Genomic DNA, 12,937 nt, shown 5'->3' with positions numbered 1-12,937 from the left:
GCTCCTTTCTTGCTTTCTTCTTTGCTCCTCTCATAGAAAACTTCTTAGAAAGTATTATAACAAAAACTTTCCAGGAAATTATCGTGGAAAAAAAAAAAGACCATAAGGTGGAAAGAAAAGGAGAAAATGGTAAAGTCTAGCTTAACCTGAATCCTATTCTTCAAAGTTCTTTTATAATCAAAGAATTAGATTCCCCCAATAACTACACAATGTCTAAGAAAGTTGAGACAAAAAGGAGGTTAAGAGAGAACATTGAAGCTTAAAATCAAGTATAAGGCCATTAACATAGTTTCAGCCATAAATCTTGGTTACATTTGATGCGATATGATATACCATTGTCGCACACAAACGAAAAGCTCATTTGGTGCGAAATGCAAGTATACAGAACACACCACAAAGCAGCAATCGGCATGTTATTGAGAAACATATATTTTTATAATCAGATGTTTACATCCCAGAGTCGATATAAAAAAGAAGAAAAAAAAACCCCACAAACACAACTTGTGGGAAAAGCAAAATGGTGAAAATTTTCGAAGAATCGGAAAATAAGCCTTTAACTGGGTAATTATGCTAGATCAATTCTTTTCTACATTCACAATGGCACAAGAAAACTTTTAGGAGGGGAAAGAAAGGCCTCAAAGAATATGCTAAAAAAGCGATCCGAAAAGCAAACTAACTGACGCTATGAAAACTATTCATATTGTGCCCGTCATAAATTTGCAACTTGCTACAAAAGCCACACCACTTGGTAACAGAGACATACGGTCCGTAAAATCACCTCTTCTTCAGCCCTTTCCAGGAGACCTGTCGTCAACCAATCACCACTTATATTGCATCAAAATGTTAAGTGAGTGGATGATATAAAACACCCTCAAAAAGGGGAATAAATGAGATAAAGTTGCATCACAAGATCCCATGACATGACAGCAGTATTCACAACTTTTGTTCCCTTAAAATTCCAATCACAGAACTCTCTACCAGATAGTTTTTACGTCCATACACTACCAACACCTATTCTGTCATGGCTTAAAACATTTTCATATGTGCAAGGGTATCTTCTACATGATATATCACGCTCATACATGTGTTAGAGAATAAATGTCTCACCTAAGTAAGGGATCCATATGGCTGGACCGAAAATCTTCACAGCAACCTAGTGGGTTGGTGTCAGCACTGCAACAGTAAACAAAGCAAGAACTAAATTAGTATGAGAAAACTTACTAAACTGGCTGTAAACAGACATCTCTCAACGATTCTCAAACCAATAAATAGGAAACACAGACGTATGACCTAGCTTTAGCAAGCAATAAGCCAAAACAAATGAAAAGATGTTGAAGCACTTAATAATATATATATATATATATATACATACATACATAAGACATATAACATAGAAAAAAGAAATGAAAAAACAGTTGGCTATCAAATCAAGCAAAATATGCAAGTACATGCCAAAAACTAACAGCTCATGCAATCAAAGCATAGTCAATCAGTGAAGCATCCTAATAGGGTCAGCATTTATAGTTTATATTTATATATATGTGTATGTATACAAACAAAAATATATGTCTGTTTAAGAGATTTAGTTCATTTTGGTAGTTGTGGAAAAGGTTACACCAGAGAATACTGGAAGAGCATGGGAGTTAGAAATGGCACTTTAGAACAATTAATCACCAGAGACAAAATTGGATTTTCACACTGGCCCAACCAATTCCTTTTAGGCTGACGGGATTCCTTCATTATTCGTACCCCACTCTTCGTCAGCCTCGTTACCATTAACGAGTACTGCACCATCTGTAGAATCAGCATCCACCACCACAGCCTCCTCTTGACTCCCATCTTCTCCATTCTGTTCCTCAACTATATGTTCCTCAACAATCTGTTCACCATTCTGCTCAGTAACCTTGAACTATAACAGATCAAAGTTAGAAATAAATAAAATAAAAAATGTGTTCAATAAAAATTCCAGTTTCAAAAATATTTAAACAATCCAATAATGAAGAAATCAGCTCAAAACAAACACATGCAAAAGTTGGTACGTAAGAATTAAGAGATCTTAACCATTTTATATAAAGCAAGCAGATTGAGGAAGATTAAGTTAATTGAATTGAATGTACTAATCATCTACAAAATAATCAATACCATACCATAATCCAAATATAAGGGCAGGGGAATTGTCAACGATGTCTTTAACCAGTCAAAAGAAAGTTGCTGCAGAATAAATAAATAGATCAACTAATATGGAATTTGCACCCTAAATGTACCTCGTAACTTGCATCTCCATTTTCAAGAAGTTCCTCTTCATCAACTTGCAAGTTCCTAAAGGCCTCAACAAGGGTCATGTGTGACTTGTCAGCATGGTGTAAATATTCCTCTGCAGCAGGGTAAACACCCCTACAAAACAATCAAAAAGGAAAATTATTAAATGTTGCAATGTGAACATTCAAGGATATATTAGTGAGGTACAAGCTAAACTGAACAAAGGGTAAGAAAAACTTAAATTAAAACACTCGTACACATTAGCAGGCACAAACAAAATAATAGTTGCAACGCTAAGCTACCTCGTCTCTGCAGCTTTAGACTCAACAGAAAGAGCAACTTGCCAATCCTCAAACAGATTAGGATACTCTTCCGGATCAGCCAACGACTCGGCAGCTTTAGGATTAACCTGTAGGAATTGTGTTACGAAGTTGCACATGATAAACACCGTCATGTAAATTGTAAACACAACAAAGGTGGTCATGTAAAGTGTAAAAACAACAAAGGTGAGCATAAAACGTTACCTTGTTTAGATCTTTTCTCCAAATAGCTACAATTTCTGACACCTTACTTGGAAGATAAGATCGAGCCATTAAAGCAGCCTCAGGTATCCGCTTACTGTGAAAACATAAACAAAAAGGATAAAAACATCAATACCCATAATCACGTGAATTATGTTTTCATATTTCTAGCATACACTGGAGTTACCTTTCCACCAACAACTCAAGGCATTCTTCCAAACGACCCAACATGAATAAACAAAGGAATGCAACGTTATTCTTTCCTTGCTCTTTGGCAAGAACTGCAAGTTCTGATATCCCTTCAGCATCTCCTAAAGAAGAATAGAGCAGTAGCAAACCACTTAAGTCCACAGCATGCTTCAAACACTCTTCAGCCATCTCTAACTGTAATAACACAGCTCAGAATAAGAAAGAGAAATTGAAAAAGGGAAGAAAAAATGACTAGCACTGAATACAAGCCAGAGATACTCAATAGGACGGTCTATACCTTCCCAGTAGACATTGCTAGCTCTCCTAATTGCTTCCATTTAGACTCGCTTTGAACTTCAGAGGCAATTTCCTGCAAAAGAGCATTGAGAAGGAAATTATTTAAAATAAATACAAGGCAGAAAGCAGCAAAAAATCATCTATACATTTTAGTAAACAATATCCATGATGCTAGTTAAATCTCCTTGCTAACGTAAACACAGGGATTTACCTTTGCAATATCAAGTCTACTAAGCTGTATGGCTAAGTCAAATCTGTAATCAGGGTCAGTTGCCACTTCAAGTGCTTCTTCTACCATACCTCGCGATTCCAAGAAATGTGCCACACTACAATCAAGAAAATTTTCATGGTTAGTATTCAATAATGATTTGCAGCAATTGCTATAGTTTCCTGGTCCTCAAATAGATTAGGGTTAAGCTAGGAGTTCAATTTAAAAAATATATACATTTTTGCTTTGGGAGAAATCTCCAAGGGTTGAATATATATATATATATATATATATATAAATAAAACGTCAACTTCAAAGCCGCATAGAATGAAAACATATAAATTTTATGAACCTTGTATCATACAAACAGAAGTATTGGAAACAGATTTGAAAAGACTGGAAAATAAAGCCCTACCACTACACAAGATTAAAAACAAATTCTAAAAGATTCAAGTGCTTAAAAAGAATATCACAGGCAAAAGGTTCTGATATACCTATTATGGTGCTCTTTGGGAATCGAAGGCAAGAGTTGATTGGCCCTTTCAAAGTCTCCCCGCATTACAAGAGTTTTGTACTCAATTAAACTGAGGAGTAACGTGTACCCCATTACACTGCACAGAAAAGGAAGAAGAATAATAAATCACAAAGCAACAAAGACAATTATCACAACTTTTAAGAACTAAGCAGAACTGTGCTTACTTGAACTCTTTGTCGATGAGATAAACCCTGCTTTGGCTAGCAAGATAACCTAACAAGTACATAGGCCGATCCAAATGAAACATGGTGGTTACCTGAAATCATAGAACCACAATACATTCAGCAATCAACATTCATGGATTCTATATGAACAAACTGCCCTTTAAGAAATTTTCAAGACAAAGGATAGATGTTGCAATACCTCACCACCAACACAGTAATTGAGTCTCCAGGAGGAGTTGTTGTAAATGAAACAATCCCCAACCCATAGACCAGTCCTAACACGTTCATTCATTTCATGAAGAAGCTCAAAGGCATCTTCAACACCTTGTTCATCTACAGGTCTTCCACTATCCAAATAAGAAGAAACCACATCACGCTGCCAAAAAAGAACATTGGACCAAATCACACATGCAAATATACATAACACTGATGGCAAACTAACAAAAAGATTTAAAGCTAATTAAAATATTAACTATCTTATTCTTCTTACATTGTACTTCAGGATGTAGAACGATGTATCACTTGCAATAGCTACCAAATCACCACTATCAGCCCAATAGAGGTTCTAAAAGTTCAAAAGTAGAAATAGAAATAATATTAAAAAAATTAAAAAGTAAACAGATGTTACATATAAATATACACACACACATATATATATATATATATAAAATGCTCACTTTCACATTGACATCAATTCGCCGAATCATCCTGCATTCAGACCAATCATAAAAACAAATAAAATCATTTGAGCACATTGCCAATAAATTTCCACCATAAATGCGCTCAGCTGAAAAGGTTGGTCGAATACTCTTCTTTTCCTGAAACGTACCAAGTCCATTAAAATGAATCCTTATGATCCAATAAAGAAATTTTAGCAGTCACTATATGACAATAAGATGAGTCACATAAAGCTCATAAACAAGACCCAAGACGCAAGTACAGATATATGTCAGGAAAAAAAAAATAGAAGAAAAAAGATAACTAATGTAAGGGGAAAAAAAGTGCTCTTACAAAATGTGCTCTCTAATATTACAGATTAGGATAATTATTTAAAAGAAGACGTTCTCCAAAACAAGAGTAAATTTACGTTTCCACACTTTCTTTTAATGCTGACAAATAATAACGTTCAAGAAACAAGATTAGCAAACAAACCTGGAAGGTTTTACTAAAAAGCTTAATCTTTGAAGTACTCTCTCTGACAGCATATTCTCCATCAGTGGACCACACAAACTCCAAAGCTGAACCAAAAGATCGATTTCTCCATGCCAAAGCAGTAAATATAATGTACTCACCATCTCCACATACAACTACAAACCTCCCATTTGGATTGTGTTTTAGACTCTGACAGAATTATACAATTGCAGTAAGATGCCAAATAATACCCATATGCAAGAGAGAGAAAAATAAATCTACAGTATGATTTATATCTTAATATTTCATTTGCAAACAAAGGAAAAAACTCTCAACTTGAATACTGCAATTAAAGAGGGAAAAAAAACAATTATCTCTCAAATATTGCCAAGAGACACCTTGAATTATGCCTATTCCTAAAATTACTGATCAGGCTATAATATATATTTATTTATTCATACTTATAGTTTAGTTAAACATCTAAAATGGGATTGAAAAAATTTATCTCTAGTTATTTTGACAAAATTAGTTGTAGATAAAATAATCATCAAATGAAAGATAAATCTAGAATATCCTTAAAAATGTAACTTGCTCATCTGTGCAGTAGCATAAAAGTTCAATTATTCAACTAACCTGTGGGTAAAGATCACAGGTACCCAACTCCTTAACAGCCAAAGGCAATCTCTCTCCATCAGTAACCTAGTAAGCAAAACAGCCAAAAACTCAAAATGTAAAATGTCAACTAATGGGCCCAACCAACTCAATTGTACATTTAGTTTAATGCAGCAGAGATAAAGACTATTTAAATGAGTCCAAACCTCAAAATCTGCTCCCACACTCCTAATGTTCACAGTCTGAATTTCATTATGCTTAGCCCAGATAATTTTTCCACTGTTGTCCATACTAGCAACAGGCACTTCACGGCCAAGTTTTACCATAATAGTCCCTTCATCATAACCAATCACAACCCTGTTGAAGAAAAACGAGAAAGGAAAGTTATTAAATATACCTTCAGCAGATATGTCACAACCACAACAGATATTTATCTATCCCGATGCCTGAATAAAGGATGCTAAACAGCTAATGCGGTTGAACAAATAAAAAAAGTTCTAACACACAAGGGGATCGTTTCAGATCATTGATCATCATGAGACACTACATTGCCATGCTACTTACTAAAAGGAGAAACACAAATGAAAAATAAATGAGGGAAACAAAAACCAATAGACTTCAAAACTCACCGGCGTGAACCTTTCATGTATCCAATAGCCCAAACTCTCTCGAGGCCATAATTTAATGTGTTCTCAAGCCTGTGATTCAATAAAAATAGATTTTAGGATATCGAATTTGACAGTCAAGTGAAGATTAAAGGCACAAATACCCTCAATTTGAAAAGGATATACACAATTTATAATGTACAAGGGGGGGAAACAATATATTACCCACAAATAAAGTTTGAAAGTGTGAATCATCTAATCAATTTTTTGCTTATTCAATCCATTATGTAATTGTTGACTTGTTTTAAGTACTAATCATTTTCATAAGTTTTAAACATTAAATTAAATTGGAATTACTAATTTACTACTAAACTAAACATGTTCATCTAGATGAAAGACATAAATAAGTTATTATATAAAGCTTATCATCGACTTATAAAAAGCACTAAATATTAATTCTACAAAATTGTAAATAATGTGAGAACTTGAATTTTGAATTCAAACTAAACCATTTAGATATGAGCCCAGTGCAATCTGTTAAATAGCAATGCAATCTCAAATTTAGAAAGGAAAAAAAAAAAAAAAAGCTACAAAATAAATGCTACCTATAGGTGGTTGAGTGCCAAATACGAACTGTTCCATCCTCAGATCCTGTTATTATTATCGGAAGATCGGGATGGAAACATACAGCAGAAACATTGTGTGTGTGGCCCTCTAGGGTCTGAACACAACTTTTTGTTTGATAATCCCAAACCTGCTTACACAAAATAGTGTGTGAATGCTTTCCAAATCATTTGACAAATGTATAACCACAAAATATGAAGAAAAGGGACAAATTAAGGAAGACCTTGGCAGTGTGATCATCAGAACCCGTGATTAGATAAGGCTTATCACCACCTGTAAAGTAATCAACACAATTCACACCCTTTTGATGAGCGTCCAAAGTAAAATTTGGGTCTGGTGAGCCCAGATTCCAAATCTGACAACAGCACATAACCAGAGCACATAATTAGCATCATCATACAAAATCAAATATTATAGGTAGCTTCCAAATTACCATCATAAAATTGCAAGTATACCTTAATGGTGCGATCAAGCGAAGCACTTGCAAAGGTGTTGGTGTCTTTTGGGTTAAAAGTAACTTGCATTACATAATGGGAATGTCCTTCAAAAATCTGAGTACAAATCCAACCCTTTTCCCAATCCCAGAGCTTAATGAGCATATCATCAGACGATGACAGCACATATGGAAGTGTAGGATGAACAGCCACACACCTAATGTAGTCTGTATGTGCCTCAAATACTTTAACCTTATCCATTGTATTGTAATTGTACACACGAATATACATGTCATCAGCTCCAGCAACAACCCATTGCCTGCGTGCGATAAATTTGGCTGACCTAACTGCAAACATATGAAAGCATATTGTATCAGGAAATTCCAGTGAAAAGTCACAGAAGAAGTCACCATGCACATAAAAAAGCTGAAAAAGTAGCAGTAAGGAAAAGTACCAGGTAACTCAGTGACCTCAAAAGATTTAGCCATGGTCTGCAGCAGTACCAAGTAGATTTGAGTTAGCTTCTAGATGCTAGCCACATTGACAATATATATATATATATATATATAATCTAATTCAAAGCAAACTCATCACGGTTTAACAGTTTCATTAAACTAAAGTAAATATAATCACATTACAAATAACAATATACTATAAATTAAAGATCATCATTACTACCATATACCTGTGATTGGTAATTCCAGATGCACACAGTTCCTGAATACAAACTCGCCAAAATCCTGCAATGGCAATCACAATTAATCCATTTTAGCAAAATAAATAAATTCTCCAAGCCCTCATCAGAAACATTAAATCTGTTGTGTAAAGCCACTGATCTTAAACATCATTACCATGGTTCTGTCGGGTGCAGATCCACAGACTTCACTCTTTCTGATCTCTGAGCAAGTTTCCTCTGAGCGAACAGAAGACAAAAGACGATCACTCAACATTTCAAATGCAATCATAATCTTCGAAGGTTCGAGATCTATTAAACATGGAGAAACGAGGATAAAAGAAACGAACAACGTACCTTAATTTCGAGTCTGAGAGGCTGGTAGACGTCCAAAAGACAAAGTTAAACAGTCAGTACCATAGTCAAATAAAAATAAAAAAGAAGAAATCCCAATTAATTCAAATTCTTACAATAACATGTTTGTTTCCCGGTAAAATCACAACGACGGTTTAAAATCTAAATATTCTTACGAACTTCAAATCAGTCCGGAACACATCAGATCCCATCGAAATGTGCCCAATGGACGGATCTTTTGGTTGCCGAGAAACAGAATGGAGAGCTCCGAAACACTAACTTTCCCGACAACCAAACAGAACACAAACAATTCCAACTACCACTCTAAAATCTAACGAAATTGATCAAAGATTGTAAAAATTCGAATCAAATCAAAGCAAATTCCGACCAGATCTAAGACGTAGTAAGACGTAATTACGTTTGGGGGACTACATAGATCTTCGACTCACCATTTTCGCGGACTATTGAAGCTTGGGAGAGAAGATGTCCACGAAACCCTAGCGATCGAGGTGATTCAAACTCTGAGAACGAGAACGCCTTCGGGGGAAGTGGAAACGAAGAAGAAGAAGAAAGGAGGCTTTTTTAGAGAGGCAGAGCTTTCTCCCTGTAAATACGAGATGTAGTAGTGTTGTAGCTTTGCCGTTAAGGTAGTGGTTTTACGAAATTATCCCTGGATCGGATGATTGATTATTAGTAAAAAAAAATTGAAGTGTGCGATCGACGGACGGTCGTTTAGTGGTTGGAGTTGTAGCTCTTCGACTAGGCAGTAGTACAGTGGGGTTCGGTTGACGTGTTTTCCAAGTTAAACGACATAAAACTTTAGATTAGAAAAACGACATGTCGTGTATGAAAAATGTCAACAATACAAAAGTGTTTTCCAATTTAACGCTTTTTTTTAATCTTTTTTTATAAAGTGATTCATTCCCATTAAATGAATTGGAAAAAATCAATAGTATTCTCAAATTATTATTGTGTTCTCAAATATTTTGCTATGTTAATTTTTTTCCCTAAATTATGCACCATAATGAGTTGTGGAACTTTTATTAAATTGTGTCCTATGTGATTAGCAGTTGACATAGTATTTTTGGAATTGTTGGGACAATTTTTACGTTAATACTATGTGTATATTATAATTAGACTAATTTATAATTTTTTTAAAATAATAAATAAAATTTTTACTTCTCAAACTATTACCACTACCAAGTCATGTATGTCAAATTTTTTTTATTGCTAAAAATTCTTCCTGAACTAATACAACTACCAGAAATAGATTTGTTGTCCAAAATTTGGAAGCACGATTTGATAGTGGTATATTTCGAAGGACACAACTCTATAATGCAATAATAATTTAAGGGACATAACTCTACAATGACAATAGTTTAGGGGGTGTGAAAACATTATATGTATATTTCTCAGCATGTCACACATCTCTTTTGAATAAGATGACACAATTTGGTAGTTGTAAAACCACCTCCAATGGAAGATGGAAAGATAGTGTTAAATTTAGCACAAAAAGTTAATAAATAATATATTTGACTCAATTTTTTCAATTGTGCTCCAATGCACACAGATGTAAAAATGATGTAAACAAATCTAAATTTAATGCTAATAATAAATAAGATACCAAAAAATGAACAGTGAACATCAATAATAAATAAAATATCAAAAATTATAATAAAATAATAAGTAATGTCAAAAAAGTAAATATTTATCGGTGATCCAAATTTGGATTAAAATATATCACCATCCAAATTTGGATAAACCTTTAGCAAATGTCAAATTAGACACAACTTTTAGCTCACTATTGGAGAAGTTTTACATCTTTATTGGAGTGCTTTAATAATTTGACCAGTAAAAAGAATTTTATTTACTTTTTTCCATCTCTCTCCTCCCTCACTTTCTTCATTTCCTTCTATTCTAGATCTAGAATTCATTGGCGTCCTATAATTTGGAAAGATTAGGGATTGATAAAATATAAAATTTTGGGACCTAAGTATTATAAAATGTAAAAATAAAGGACGGAAGCATATTTTTTTTAATCATTGAAGTATGATGCACGTAATAACATAACTTAGTTGATACTCTTTAGCACCAACAAAAGTTGTATCAATATGGAACATCGATATGGATACAACTGGGGCAGAGAGTACCTATTATGTCCCTATCCCTGCCTAATCCTTCACAGGTAAATGAATATTTGTGAGGTTGAGATCCTGATAAAGCCTCATTTATGTATAAGAATAATAAAATTGAAATTGTAAATATCTCTTTTATATAAAAAATGTTTAGATAACGGAAATTATTGGTTTTAACTGTTTGTTTAAATTTTTTCGTTAACTTTAACATGATATTCTTACATTTAACTGTAGATTGTAAACATGACTTAAACTTAGATAAACTTAAATAAATAAACAAATTAAAATAAGATATTTTACAATGATAATTATTTAAAAATAATAAAATCATATGTTTTATAACTTAAATAAAATTTAATTAAACTTAAACTTCACGTATTATAATTATATCATATTAAACATATAATATATAATCAAACCAACACGAGTCTTTCTAGCTTGCTTTGTCCTCACTCGCATGCTTCCTGGGAAAACTTCCCAGGATGTCACCCATCATAAGATTGCTCCAGGTCAAACACGCTTAACTTTGGAGTTCTCAAGTGATGGGCTACTGAAAAGAAGATGCATCTTGTTGATATAGGTAGTACCCATCAATCCATTTAAGACATCTTCAACTGTGTAGTCTTATACCTACACAGTCTTAGAATCATCACACTTGATCTTCCCCAAGCGGTGTGGGATTGTACAACTTTTTACCCGGTCTTTCCCCCTACGGATCACGGGATTCTAACTGTCACAAATTGCGATAGTCAGTATCCTGTGATCCGTTGAATAAATCTTAAAAAAATTAGACCACTTAATTTTTGACATGACATTGAAAAAAAAAAATTCTTGACATTTTAAAAAATATTTAATAGTTTTACAAATTAAATTAATTAATTTTTCATTAAAAAAAATTATTACCTATATTTTTTTAATATTAATAACTGAACTATCACGAGATTATCAATATTTATCATGTACATATTTATTTTTAGGGAAATTTGTAGCATTAATACCTATGTAGTTTGTTTTCTTGCACTAAATGCTTAAGCAAAATTTTTGGCGGCAAAAATACCTATCGTTACACTTTTGGTGCGGACGTTGGTCTCTAGTCGTTAAGTTTGATCAAACACCTACGTGGTGGCCACGTGTCAGTATTTGATTGGCCTAATCATTCTTATTTTTTTAAAACATTTTAAAAACAATTTTTTAAAATTAATTAAAAATTTAATCTTCAATTTAAAAACCTAATCTATCGTAACCTATTTTGTTTTTCTTTAAATTTTTTACACCAATTTTTAACCTAAAATTAAAAAAAAAAAACTAAAAAAAAAAATTAATATACCCTAAAAATGTATCCGCCTTCTTCCTATCGCCTCCATATTTTCTTCTCATTCTTCTTCTTCTTCTAAGGGCTGGCAAGAACTCAACAACGCAACAGCCATGGGCAAAAACTCGACTCCGAGATAGCCATAGGCTATGCGTTCACGGGAACGACGAGATGTGGTGAAGGGATGAGTGACTTTATGGGTTTTCAAGGTTTCCCGTGGAGATGGCGATGGTGACAAAGATGTGGGCAAAGACGCAATGGGGTTTTCTGGATTTGAGTTCCAACAGATGGGGTATTCTAGATTTGGGTTCTAATGGGATGAGGTTTTGTGGGTTTGAAGTCTAAAAGGATGGGGTTTTCTAGGCTTGGAGGACTAGAGGAGAATCTCCATGCCATTTCAGCAATGAGTCTGTGTAATGTCCTAAATTTCCTAATGTGGTTTAATGTCTGGATTAGGAGGCCAGGAGGGCCATAATTGATTTATTATGCAATTATGTGATTAAATGCATGATTATATGATGATATGATGATAATTGCATATCTGTATATTTATATGCATGTGTTGTGATTTATGGAAAATACCACATTATAATGTGGATATGTTCGAGCTATTCAGTATGAGACGATCCTAGAATGCAAGTTAGCGGTTTGGTCATAACGGGATTAATTTCCAAGCTCGGGGTAATTCTGGGGTGATTTAATGCTTAGTACATTACAGGGAATGAATGGGTAATGGGATATAATTTAATTATTATTTGAGAATATTGGGAATAACGGGAATTGAAGGACGTTAATTATAATTATTGGGATAAGTAGAAAATTATTGTTTTGCTCTTGGGTGGCTGTATAGGAATTAATTGGGCTTAGGGGCATTTTGTTATTTT

The 12,937-nt window shown here is 33.8% G+C and overlaps 1 protein-coding gene across 4 annotated transcripts; it reads right to left on the bottom strand.

The window, feature by feature from the left end:
• Positions 1–396: 396 nt before the first annotated feature.
• LOC133796058 (coatomer subunit beta'-2-like) lies at positions 397–9,215 on the bottom strand. 4 transcript variants are annotated; one of them, XR_009875407.1, is made up of 26 exons: positions 9,056–9,215; positions 8,610–8,630; positions 8,431–8,492; positions 8,265–8,319; positions 8,034–8,070; positions 7,601–7,926; positions 7,369–7,500; positions 7,127–7,275; positions 6,546–6,614; positions 6,123–6,273; positions 5,938–6,003; positions 5,326–5,514; positions 4,851–4,991; positions 4,664–4,738; positions 4,373–4,549; positions 4,174–4,265; positions 3,969–4,085; positions 3,478–3,592; positions 3,268–3,339; positions 2,968–3,164; positions 2,784–2,877; positions 2,562–2,668; positions 2,265–2,394; positions 1,709–1,909; positions 1,108–1,173; positions 397–804 (listed from the first exon to the last, which is right to left on the bottom strand). XR_009875407.1 is itself a non-coding variant. In XM_062233537.1 (26 exons), the coding sequence occupies exons 1-25, from the start codon at positions 9,056–9,058 to the stop codon at positions 1,154–1,156; spliced, it is 2,757 nt and encodes a 918-aa protein (XP_062089521.1). In that variant the 5' UTR covers positions 9,059–9,215; the 3' UTR covers positions 397–804; positions 1,108–1,153. The 4 variants fall into 4 exon arrangements, 1 of the variants encoding a protein (XP_062089521.1); XR_009875408.1 differs by having other exon boundaries at positions 1,675–1,903; positions 9,056–9,214; XR_009875406.1 differs by having other exon boundaries at positions 1,675–1,909; positions 9,056–9,213.
• Positions 9,216–12,937: the final 3,722 nt, after the last annotated feature.

This window comes from Humulus lupulus, chromosome 8 (genome assembly GCF_963169125.1).
Source record: "Humulus lupulus chromosome 8, drHumLupu1.1, whole genome shotgun sequence".
NCBI classification, from domain to species: Eukaryota; Viridiplantae; Streptophyta; class Magnoliopsida; order Rosales; family Cannabaceae; genus Humulus; species Humulus lupulus.
Note: the sequence above shows the minus strand (reverse complement) of the source record. Positions and strands in the feature narration are given on the sequence as shown.

What these genes read in the sequence shown, in the direction of transcription:
- LOC133796058 (XM_062233537.1), bottom strand. An exon ending in GAATTGATGTCAATGTGAAA is followed by an intron (nt 4,739 to 4,850) that starts GTGAGCATTTTA and finishes TTGAACTTTTAG; the next exon opens with AACCTCTATTGGGCTGATAG. An exon ending in TAGCAATGTCTACTGGGAAG is followed by an intron (nt 3,165 to 3,267) that starts GTATAGACCGTC and finishes GTGTTATTACAG; the next exon opens with TTAGAGATGGCTGAAGAGTG.